At 42.5% G+C, this 12,642-nt stretch overlaps 1 protein-coding gene across 1 annotated transcript in view; it reads left to right on the forward strand.

Moving 5' to 3' along the window:
• The first annotated feature begins 590 nt into the window (after positions 1-590).
• The window catches only part of LOC110674067 (zinc finger protein 710-like), a 30,462-nt gene continuing 18,410 nt past the window's right edge, over positions 591-12,642 (forward strand). Inside the window, exon 1 of the mRNA XM_021837448.1 lies at positions 591-818. Within this exon, the coding sequence (XP_021693140.1) occupies positions 711-818 (108 nt within the window). The 5' untranslated portion in view covers positions 591-710. The remainder of the gene's footprint in view (positions 819-12,642) is intronic.

The following is a 12,642-nucleotide window of genomic DNA, read 5'->3' on the forward strand; positions in this document are numbered from 1 at the left end:
TAGATGTTCAAATTAAAAATGAACCCCGATGGTTTGCATGAGGTACCGTTCAGATTAACGGGGGTACACGGTAGTCATAGTCGCAAGCATTACAGTTGGAATTTCAAGGATTCTAGCAAAAGTTTCACTGGAACTCCGAAGATTCTCAAAGATTTTTACTGAAATCTGAAGGAATCCTAAAGACTAGTAGTAGATTACCACCGGAACCTCAAATATTTATTATATCGGATTGCCATGGCATAGAATTGTGTCAAAATCCCAACCTGTTGTAATGGTACTGCAAGCATTCCCACCGAAATCCTGAAGTTCGTCAATAATTTCCAATAAAATTCCAAAGATTTCGTACCAGAATATTAGAAATGTGAATTTCAAAACGTGCTATTAAACATGCTCAATGGTTAATGGGGGATTCCTTGACAAAGCCTCAACCTAACTTAATTCTGAGTAACATTTTCTAACCGTGTGTAAAAATGATCGATTATATTTCAGGTTCGAGTACCAGCTAATGTGTACTAGATCAGTATCGAATCATCAACTTGCACACAACCCCGATGACGATACAAGTTGCAATCTTTTACGTCAAACCGCGAGCTGTTCCATCATCAAAAAGTAGTACAAGATGTCCGTCTAGTCGCTTCAGCAAATCAAAATAAGTGTCAGCCGAAATAATTAAATTAAATCTAGGGAAGTCTTGGCCGTAATTGTACGAAATGAGTCTCAAAATCGACATCAGCGTGTGTCGCGTGTGCTGCAAATCCGATGCGACCCAATCGATCCTGAAGTACGCCAAAAAGTTCCACTACTGCACTGCGATCGAGGTAAGCTATGCGAAGTTTGTTTATATTTTTCTCTGCACAGCGCCCCGACCAAAAATGATTAGAGTGATCGTCGTCACGGTGCTACGAAGGTTCCGCATACTAGATTAGGCGCAGCCTACTAGATTGCCTCGCCGCGAATTCAGTTGGCGCGTAATTTTGAAATTCTCTTACATCCCCGTGGCATGGTTCTTCTCTAGGTTGACCGTCTGGTTGAGTTTGAAAATCAGGACAAATTATTTTAATGTTGGCTATGTTTTCTATAAATACAGTAAACTCTCCCTTATCCGATATTATATACCTCGATACTTCCGATAACTCGATGGAATGCGCTATCGTTTAAATTTACACGCAAAAAAAATGTGCGGTAAAAACTACCATTTTAGGGGGTTAACTCAAGCGCTCGCATCGGCAATTTTCAGCAGACCAGAAATGCGCTTGATTTTACCATGTCTGTAGTCGGAATCAGATTGTTGTAAATTATTTCTGTCAAATTTACCAGTAATGCGGTGGGGTGTACCGTAAACATAGTAAATTGGTCTGAATTTCCATGATAGTTTCAAGAATGGGCGTAGTCAGCTAAAATAGTTATTTTTACCACAGAATGTTTTCCCGTGTAGCATACTTTGATTGACCCGTAAGTCGATAAGCTAAGTCCTCCAGTCATTTATGACGGATTTCACGCCAACTCGACACGCGATTGGCATCACCCCTTCAGAATTCAATGAAACTTTCTGGATGTCAAAAGTATGTGAAACTAAGATACTTTGCATACTTTGTTTTTTTCAAAATCGATCTAGACTAACATTTGGAAAGGGTCAAAGTTTTTTTTACTTTTTTTTATAAACCCGTATAACTCAAAAACGGTAAGACCTACAAAAAAGTGTTTTATGGGGGACTGTCGTGAAATTTCCTGAAGTTTTAGAGAAAAATATTAAAAAAATAAAAACACATTTTTTACACTAAAAAAAAAATATTCAAAACTTTAAAGTCGATTTAAAAAAACTGCCATTTCAGATTTTGATCGTCCTTAAGCAAACAGTTTCGTAAATAAATTTACTAAAAGTCGTCCATACATTGCAAATTGGGCAAATTTTAGGGAAAAAAGTTTTTCTATCTTCGAATTTTTTAAGTCCAAAACTGACATTTTTTTTCAAAGATTTTGTTTTAAACCGTCACATATGATCGTGTTTTCAAGTGATAAATGAGTTTGAATCAGAAAATAGATTGTATTTTTTATTGAGAATAGTTAAAAAACGGAATTATACAGTGATTATGTTTTTTAAATGAAGGTAATCAATGGACTTCGCCTCTGCCTATGAGGAAATCAACTCCGTCTAACAATCCGACGGATTTTTATGGTTCTAAAGGTATCACAACAGTATTGCAAACATTGAAAAGTTACAACCTTATCCATATCCCATTAAATTCTCTTCTAGAAAAAGTTTTGTGAAAAATAACTTACTAGACGTACCTGCGTTAAACGCCAGATGAATAAGAAATAATGAATATGTTTGTATTGTTATCTACCTAAAAAAAGTTGATAAGCTCATAACTCATGATTTTATTTGCAAATAACAGTCTTCTTTTTCACGAAACAAAAAAGACTCCTTAAAACAAGGTTAAATACTGGTAATTAGCGACTTTTCTGAAAATTATAACGCTGCTCAAGGATATCACTGGAATAATTCCCAATTCTAAATTTATCATAAAAAAGATAATAAATTGGAAAATGTTAGTTTTATTATAATATCAGACCCATGACACAGTAGCCGTTCAGCTATTTATTTCAAAATTGATAAATTTTGTTAAACAAATCAATAGTTATTTTTAAGTCAGATGGAGCTGCAGCTCATTATAAAAATAGAAAAAAAAAAAGCAAGTCTTGCAAAATACTATGGAAACACGATCGCAACTCCGCGAGAACTATTCGACTGGGCAGTGAAACAAACTGATACATGTATCACCAAATTAAATTTCTGTTATATATCTAATGAACAATATGTTAAAATGTCAGAGGAGTTGGTGGAATTGTTTGATAAAGTTAAAACTGTCCCTGGTACCCAAAAATATCATTGTTTTATGCCTACTAGTGATACACAAATTGCAGCCAAACGGTATACCAATTCAGAGGATGAACCAAAAATATTCAATTTATTCAGTAAAGCCCAAAATTAATGTAAATATTCATGTGCAGATACTAAGTTTTAGGATATATAGCAATAATAAAAATAAAAACAAATCACGACTTTTTTCATAAGCATAATATTGACCCTTTCCAGACACCTGTTAAGATTGGCTTTGACCAAATAAGAAATTAAATATCATTGTGATATCTTTCCAACCATAAAAAAAACCCATCGGATTGTTAGAAGGAGTTGATTTTCTCATAAGCGGTATGGTGCGAGATCAATTGAATTTAATTTAAAAAAAACTGTATAATTCCGTTTTATTTTTTTTAACTACTCCCAATAAAACAAATATAATATATTTTGTGATTAAAACTCATTTATCACTTGAAAATATGATCATACTAGACGATTTGAAGCGAAATAAAAATTAAAAAGTTCATTTTGGACTTAATAAATTCGATGTTAGAAAAACTTTTTTCTCTAAAATATGCCCAATTTGCAATGTATGGACGACTTTTAGTAAATTTAATTACGTAACTTTTTGCTTAAGAATGATCAAAATCTGAAATGGCCACTATTTCGGAAAGAATACCAATCATTGCGGGCCACGCTCATCTTCTCCGTTACGAGGAAAGGGAAGAATCATGATGGTATGACACCTACTTAAAGAAGCCAGCGATTCACCGACGACTCATAGATGTCAAGCAGTTGGATATAGGGTAGGGTAATGGTCTTTTTTTTTTTTGTTTTTTACAAGGGGGAAATCTGCAAACAGATCCCCTGAGAAGATAACTCAGGGAATGCGGGGATGACGCACCAACGACGACCCGCTAAAACCAGCCTATGCACTGTGCATGAGCAATTCATTTAGAATTGCTCAAGTGGTGAACAGTGCATCGACATGACCCTTGGACTCAGACCCTCATCTCCCCGGAACCACCTTACGGTATTTCTTCGGGAAGGGACCAGTGCATATAGCACAACACGTGTAGCAGAAGTAGCCTAGGCAAACTGCTTCTCCTAGCCGACTTAAACAATGTTACAAGGGACCAGCCTCGGCAGGGCTAATCCTCTGCAGCCAACTCTTGGTCGGCGCGCCATAGACGCTGCAATTCTAACATAATGTGAGTGACAGCCGTAGTTACTGCATTCCAGCACTCGGCATCCGCACACATTCTCTCTATAATATTGTCGGGGGACGTGTCCCCTCCGCATGTAGTGAGCATGCGACCTCTCACAACAATGAAACGGGGGCAATCGAACACGACATGCTCCGCTGTTTCCTCTACATCAGCACAATTGGGGCACGCAGGAGATTCTGAGTGCCCGAACCTATGCAGGTACTGTCTATAGCAACCATGTCCTGACAGAAACTGCGTCAGGTGGAAGTTCACTTCCCCATGGCTTCTACCATACCAATCTGACACATTTGGTATTAGTCGATGGGTCCATCTACCCTTAGTGGAGTTATCCCATTCCTGCTGCCAGCTTCTGAGCGTTTCCTCTTTACACGTGTCGCGGACTTCTCTGGTACCCCTTTGGTTGAAGCATTGAACATCTTCCTTGATGATGAGCCCGATGGGCGTCATCCCGGCTATGATGCACACGGCCTCTTTAGATACCGTCCGGTATGCACTTGCTACTCTTAAGCACATTATCCTGTACGTGCTTTCCAACCGCTTTAGATTTCTGTTCGTTCTAAGCGCTTTTGACCAGATTGGTCCTCCATACCTTAGTATGGATAGCGCCACGCTTGCCAGCAGCTTGCGTTTGCTGGCAATTACAGCAGAGCTGTTAGACATCATCCTCGAAAGCGCCGCTATAGCCGTAGATGCCCTTTTACAGGCATATTCAACGTGGCTAGCGAAGCTCAGCTTGTCATCGATCATTACCCCAAGATGCCTAAGGGATCGCTTGGACTCTATGGTGCAATCACCTACCGAGATAAGCGCCCGTTGCTCGGACTTGCGGTTGTTGACCACCACCACCTCAGTCTTGTGACGGGCCAGTCCTAGTTTCCTAGACTTCATCCATTCCTCAACCAGGGAAATAGAGTGCGCTGCTGTCAACTCTACTTCCTCCATCGATTCACCATAGACCACTAGGGTGATATCGTCGGCGAAGCCAACAATCTTAACACCCGTCGGAAGGGGCAGCCTCAGTACGTCATCGTACATCGCATTCCATAACAGCGGGCCCAGGATTGAACCTTGAGGTACTCCCGCGGTAATTCGAACGCTTTTCTGCCCCTCCTCTGTGTCATACAGTAGAATCCTACCATCAAAATAGCTTTCTAGAAGCTTACACAACTGCACCGGTACCTTGAGGCGGTGAAGCGCGTGTGCTATTGCTTCCCAGCTTGCGCTGTTGAACGCATTCTTCACATCCAGAGTGACAACCGCGCAGTAACGGATGCCGCTCCTTTTATGCTCGATTGCCACCTCAGCTGTTTGAACGACCGACTGGATGGCGTCCAGAGTAGATTTACCTTTTCTGAATCCAAACTGGTTGTTGGACAGGCCGTCCGCACTCTCCGTATACGGTACTAGTCTGTTGAGAATCAACCTCTCCTATAACTTGCCCGTCGTATCTAGTAGACAGATAGGTCTATACGCCGACGGGTCACCTGGTGGTTTCCCCGCCTTTGGTAGTAGCACCAATTTCTGTCGTTTCCATACATCCGGGAAGATTCCTTGATCAATGCAGCGTTGCATCGTGGTTCTGAATATGTCCGGATCCGTGTTCACTGCCGCTTTTAAGGCAACATTCGGGATACCATCGGGTCCCGGTGCCTTGTTTGACGCGAATGATTTCACGACTTCTGCCAGCTCTTCGTTCGTCACTCTCGCCACTTCTTCTCCTTCATCTGCCGCATACGGCGCTGGGGGCCATGGGCTTATGGGATGGTGCGGGAAAAGTACATCGATTATCGATCGCAGCAACTCGGGCGATTTCTCTTGGGGCGCTATGGCTCCTTTGGTCTTAGCCATTACCACTCTGTAGGCGTCACCCCATGGACTAGAATTGGCACTCTCGCATAGGCTTTCAAAGCATGCCCGTTTCCGACTCTTGATTTCCTTTTTGAGAGCCAACTTTGCCTCTCTGAATGCTGCACCGCGTTCCTCTCTTTGTGCTTCTGTGCGTGCGCGTTGCATTCTTCGTCTAGCCCGAAGGCAGATTGCTCGAAGATTTGCAATTGATTCGCACCACCAATACACCGGCGGCCTGTTCTCTCTAGGAGGGGCTTTTCTCGGCATGGAAGCATCACACGCTCGTGATATCACAGCAACTAGCTCTTCACCGTTTAGGTCCAGAGTGTTCCGTTCGCGCCTCAGGGCTTCAGTGAATACTTCGCCGTCGAAGCGCGCTGTTTTCCATCCTCGGGCTTGGGTCGAGTTACATCGCGCTGCCTTCCGCCCGCCTGGTATTATACTATAGCGAATCGATTGATGATCGCTATGAGTATAACCGTCATCAACGCGCCAGTTCATGGTACCTAAAAGGTTAGGACTACAAAACGTCACGTCGATAATCGATTCTGCACCATTTCTGCGGAAGGTACTCACTGTACCCACATTTGCCAGCTCTACATTTAAAGCGGCCAGGGATTCCAGCAATAGTTGGCCTCTTTGATTGGTGCAGCGGCTACCCCACTCCACTGCCCATGCATTAAAGTCGCCAGCTATCACTACTGGCTGCCGATTAGCTAGTTCGGCTATCATCCTGTCGACCATGTGGGAAAATTCCTCAATCGACCACCTTGGGGGCGCGTAACAACTGCAATAGAACACGCCGTTGATTTTTGCTATCGCAAAACCGTCATTTGAGCTAGAGACTACTTCTTGGATTGGGTATCGTCCTGTCGTCCCTATAGCTGCTAACTGTTGAGACCTATCCGCCACCCAGTTCCCGTTGTTGGCTGGTATGCGGTATGGGTCCGATAATAACACCACGTCAGTCTTGGTTTCCGAGACTGACTGCCAAAGCAGCTGCTGGGCTGCATCACAGTGGTTTAAATTTAACTGTGTTACTTCCGTTTTGGCTGCTTTGATACTCCGCTTGTGCCCGGACATTTGGGTCCGCCCGTTAAGTGTCCGTTGTCTGCTCTGTCGACACATATTAGGCACTTAGCGTTTTGCTTACAATCGCTTGCCCTATGGCCTTCAGCGCCGCATTTTCTGCACATCTTACTTCTGTCGGGACCATTGCAATTCCACGACTTATGGCCCTTCCCGAAACACTTGAAGCAAACTTCAGGAGGCTGTTGTATGCTCAGCCGGCAAACCGACCAGCCTACCTTGAGTATGCCCAAGTTCTTCGCTTTGTTGGCCTCTGCGACCGGCAGCCTGATCGCCGCCACCTGGGTGCCCTGCGGGCCCTTTCTAAGGTGGATGGCCTTACTGGCTATGTCGATGTCACACTGCTCTTTGAGGGCAGCCGAGACCTCCGCTGCATCGGTGACCTCATCCAGATTTTTACACTGGAGAGTCGCTTCAGCAGTAAGGGATCTTACATCAACCTCGTCACCAAGTACTTCTTGTGCCAGTTGCTTATAGACTGCACCCTTTTCCTTGGCGTCCTTCTTTAAGACTAGGATCATTTCACCAATCCTAGTTCGCCTTATGCTTCGCACGTCTGCGCCCAATGGCGATAGCTTCTCTGTGCTTCGCATCGCCTTCAGAAATTTCGGCGTATTTTGCTTCCTCCGTTTTGATAACGAGGGCTTCGCCTAAATTCCTACGTTTCGCTGTTTTCGGTTTAGCGCTCTCCTTGGGCTCCGTTTTCGGTTTCCTCTGTTTTTTCTTATTTCCAACTCGTATCCACGGGTTGCTGTTGCCTTGCGCCCGTGGTTCCTGTGGATGCACTGCCTGGTTCCGGTTAACCCGTGGCTCCTTTTTCTTGGCTTTCTTGGCCTTAGGCTTGGTGTTGGCCTCTCCTTTGTTGCCATGTCCTCTTGATCGCGGGGCTTGGCTCGTGCCAGCTTTTCCGCTCTGGAGGACGGCCGCGTAGGTCACTTTTCCCTTAGCAACCATACGTCTTTTCGCCACGTATTCATCCCCGGAAGCTTCCCTCTTCCGCATCGCATATCGAATAATATCATCAGATATATTCGCGTTGCCTGTGAAGGAAAACACTTCGGTCTGACACGACCTAGTGTCTTTTTGGCCTTCTACCTTGCCAAGTTGTTCCTTGGCTTTCTCGTAGTCCTGCTTTGCAGCTAGGACTGATTGTCGCAATTTCAGTAAACTTGTTTTCAAGTCTTTGCTGATATTTGTTTTGCTCTTAACATACTCGATGATGACATCAAGTTGCTCAGCAGCTACCTGCATTTTAGGGAGGTACTCCCTATTGCGATCCATGGCCTCGATTAGTCCCGGGCCATCGGTCACCACACATGTTGCACTGGAGCGGCCAGTGCCTGCCGTCGTCACAGTATCTAGGCTTTTGCCCACACTGTTTTCAATAAAGTTGGTCGCCTCCTTCCTTGGCGGGAACCTTAGCCGGTTACTGATAGGTCCAGAAGCCTCTCCTTCACATTCCGCTGGTTGTTTGTTTTGGTTGATCATCTCTTATGGGTCCCCCTAAGAGCCGCTATCCATCTCCGCTGGAATAGTCGCCTTTATGATCCCATGGTTATCTATGCAAGCAGGGAGGCCATGCTAGGGTTGACATAGTCCTTTATGAGGTACTATGTTCAGAGCCAGATCGGCGCAGGTCAGGTAATGGCATCTGAGCCTACTCCCGCCCAGTTGGAACAACCAGGCGACGGATTTGGAACGTACTCTAAGGCCTGCCACGGTTTTACGGGACGGGGGCAGCCTGCGCCATTAACCCACTCGCCGTTTCGGGCCAGTGTCACCCGACCCTACTAAGGGAGTAGAATGTCGCCGCTGTCAGCCTCAAAGCATATTATCCAGTACATATACCGTTACTTGTCCTTTATCGTGCGCTGCCAGTATACATAATTGGGGCCGTACTGGCGTTGGTCCCAATGTGCTCGAAGCACTCCTACTCGTAATTCCATGCCTTGTCCGTTTGTATCGCGACCAGTATGCCATAATCAGGATCTCACTGGCATCAATCCTGATGTGCCGGTTGGCACTCCTGTTAGTTTGGGCTAGGGTACTTTAAGCGGCACCGGTCGCTGTGACAGAGTTGCATTCGGATTTTTGTGGTTTTTATGAAGGTTCATCAGAGCCCACTGCGAACTTCACCACATCCTGGGCAACTCCCCAACTCGCAGAGGTCCTGGGGGGGGGGGGGGGTCCGTTAAGCCCCTGGACTTTCGTCCCTGCTGCCCCAACAAAAAAAAAAAAAACGCATAATGCGAAGCCATAAGGGTGAAAAATTTAAACTAATTTACAACATCCTTATAATCCCACCCTTATTTAGCCTCAGGTTTGAGACTGAAGAAGAGAAGCCGATTGTCTCGGAGAAGCACAAGGTCACCTGCACCATTGCTCCGGGTAGCACAGGAAGGGCACAATACTGTAGAGGGCGCCCTGGTACTCCACAGGCTCCGTTTGCGGTTAGGTTTTTTTAGACCCCCCTAACCATTCATTCTTAGGCACGGTAAGCTTAAAGCGACATGAATTAGGGGTCACCTGTGAGATGGACTTTTACCACCGGAACAGGCAGTCCGTAGTGTTAATTCTTAGCCAATTGAAACAACCGCTACCGACACTACACGGCTATCTAGGCTGTTCGGGAAAAGGAAGTTAACATTGATGATTAACTCCTGACGTGCCCAAACAGCCGTGAGGGTAATGGTCTAGGATTCACTATAAGCGAGTGATGTGACCGGATTTTAAATCAAGTGTATATGTAGTTTAGTATACCTATGTTAAGTAATTGAATACAAGCGTGAATGAAATGTTTTTATCAACGCTGGGAGTGACGTAGCTAAGAAAGTCAATGTCACTCCATGCACACTTGTTTTCCAGGGATGGGGCACAGGTATTTCCACCGTATGTCCTAACTAATGAGCTTTGGTTTGAGCGCCATTACTCGCTCTCTGCAACGAGAAGATTCATTAGCCCAATCCTATGATACAGAAGTAGCCCATATTACATTGAAAATAAGCAGTTTAATAGGAAATAACTCACCAAAGCCATTCGTTTGTTCTGACGCCGAATAAACATGCAGTCTCTGCAAAAAGTCTCAATCATGTTGTTGAAAAATGATCCGCTTCCTCTGGATGGTCCTGCATTTTTATTAACGAAATGTGTGCGTCGTCGATAAAGCTTACACAATGAAAAAAAGCAAAACAAAACAAAACATTTCCTTTTGGTTTTGAATTTTCTTTTACTTTGCGTAGCACAATGATTGTAATCAAATGGGGTTTTGTCACTTTTTTCACTTTTTTTTCAAGAAAGCACTGACCGTCACCATCAGATTTCATAACCGTAATTCATATCCTTTATTATTACAATCTATCAGAATCACACTTTTCACTATCGAAAAATCAATCTGGGTGGCAGCTGAAGTACCAGCGGGACCACGTAAAATCTAACACAAGCCACAAGCCATCCATGATTTCAATTTTAGCAAAAATCACTTTACGAAACTTTTGCAATAGGGTAATGACTGTTTATTTTGTTCTCAAACGCTAACAGTTGGCGCCAGCAGCAAAAATTGCAGACAACAACCTTTCGAACTTTCAGTTTCTCTTACCGGCCGCCGAGCGACGACACTGTTGTTTGTATGTCACCCACTGATCGCGCTACGCTGGATTCTCAAATTTCTCAAACTTTCAACACAAGCGCATGGAAGAATGGTAGTCGGTGAACTGTCAAAACGTATGAAAAATAATGAAAATCGTAAATTGCTTGCTATTAGGAAACTGGATCAAAAAAATAGTGATTAGAAATCAAGTGTAAAGTGAATACATAACTTTTTGTGTTTAGTTCATCTTCCGTGGTGCTTTCTTTGCTTCAGGATTTCGTTTTTACTACCATTGAAAAAGAGCCATCTATTGCTTTTTCAGTTTTGAATATCGCCCTATTGACATGACATCACCAGCCGATTATATTTTGCACCAGCCAAATCAAAAAATTGGGAAACCGAAATTAAAGTGACAGAAAATTCAAAACGCAGCCGCCCGCGCGCACGGCTTGCTGCGATCTCCAACCCCTTTTTTCAATCAAAATGGTCTATGAAGTCACATTTTTTTTCCTCATGAAGATCCAAGGCTTAAAAATTCACTCTTCTAAGTTCTTCCTTTACAAACAAATATGATTCAACATTTGGTAAAAACATTTTTACTAGTAAGTAAAAAAATACAAAAGTTAAAGTCAATGTCCAGTAAAGTAAGCAAGCAGATGACGAATGAAATTAACGTTAAATTCCGTCAAATTTATAATCAAGAGTGTTTCCCAGAAAATTAGCTGTTGTTTGCTTTATTTGGGTGAGAAAAGTTGTAATTATGGTCGTCAAAAGGGGTAAATGCGATCAACAACATTAGAATTAAGAAAAACTAAAAAGGTCAAAACAAGAAAATGAAGACAAACACATTAGTAAAAAGTTCATTTTTAAGTTTTCAGGATAGGCTAAGTGTACTTCTTAGTGCTCTTTTACAGAGTTGTAAAAAATATACTCCCTCCGATGACAACAAATATGGTAACCTTACCCTCAAACAGCTTTCCAAAGCATTTATGTTTCATGAACCGATATTATTATGATTTGATGGTGCATCAAATGAAGGTTTGATTGTAAAATAATATCTACGAAGGTTTATTACTGAGTTTTAAAAGATGTCGCAAGAAATTCTAGAAAAAATTCTACACCGAATATTCTAGTTAATGTTTTAGACATTTTCATAGAGATCGTCCATAAATTACGTAGCATTTTATGACCAATTATTAACACCTCCCTCCTCCATCGTAGCATATTTTCTCATACCTAATATATGGATCGTCACAAAATCGTAGACTCCCCCATCCCCCTCAAATGCTACGTGATTTATGGACCCATTCGGATTCCTTCAACAATTACTTCGGGAAGGTACACAAATTATGTCACGCTAAATTTAAACTTTTTTGACCCCCCCCCCCTGTCACGTTTTTTGTATGAGTCCTTCGAAATGTTTGTATGGCTTGTCACGCTTGGCTTGACCCCCCCTCAGAGCGTGACGTAATTTGTGCATGAACCCTTCCAGATAATGCTCCGAAAATTCTTTCAAAGATTTGTTCAAAGAAATCTATTAAAAAATCTGCAGAAATAAATTTGATCTGAACTTCCTTATGAACTTCCAGTATTTCCATAGGAATTCCTCTTGCAGTTCTTTCAATATTTTCCCTAATAATTTCTCAAGTATGTTGAAATCACAAAAAAGATCTTGCTTCAGTGAAGTACATAATCAGAATAATGTTTTTTTCCTCATCCTAATTTGACACTCTTCTCTAGCCTACTTGATTGCATGAAATTCCACAATACTACATCTCTCCTTTTTTCCATAAATCGAAATTATTAATAAATTAAATTTACAAAATCATAGACAGCCTAAGTATTACTGAATGAAGTAAATTCCATAACTTAAGAATATACATTGTGAACGACTGGATGCAAAGTTGGACGAGCCATCCATATGTTGTCGCATCACTTCTAAAGTGTATGATATTTCGTATTAACGCAACACGGTCCATGTTTATTTGATATCTAAATGAAGAAGGAATCAATTATTGAAATTTAACAAT

The sequence above is a fragment of the Aedes aegypti genome, chromosome 1, assembly GCF_002204515.2.
Source record: "Aedes aegypti strain LVP_AGWG chromosome 1, AaegL5.0 Primary Assembly, whole genome shotgun sequence".
Taxonomy (NCBI): domain Eukaryota; kingdom Metazoa; phylum Arthropoda; class Insecta; order Diptera; family Culicidae; genus Aedes; species Aedes aegypti.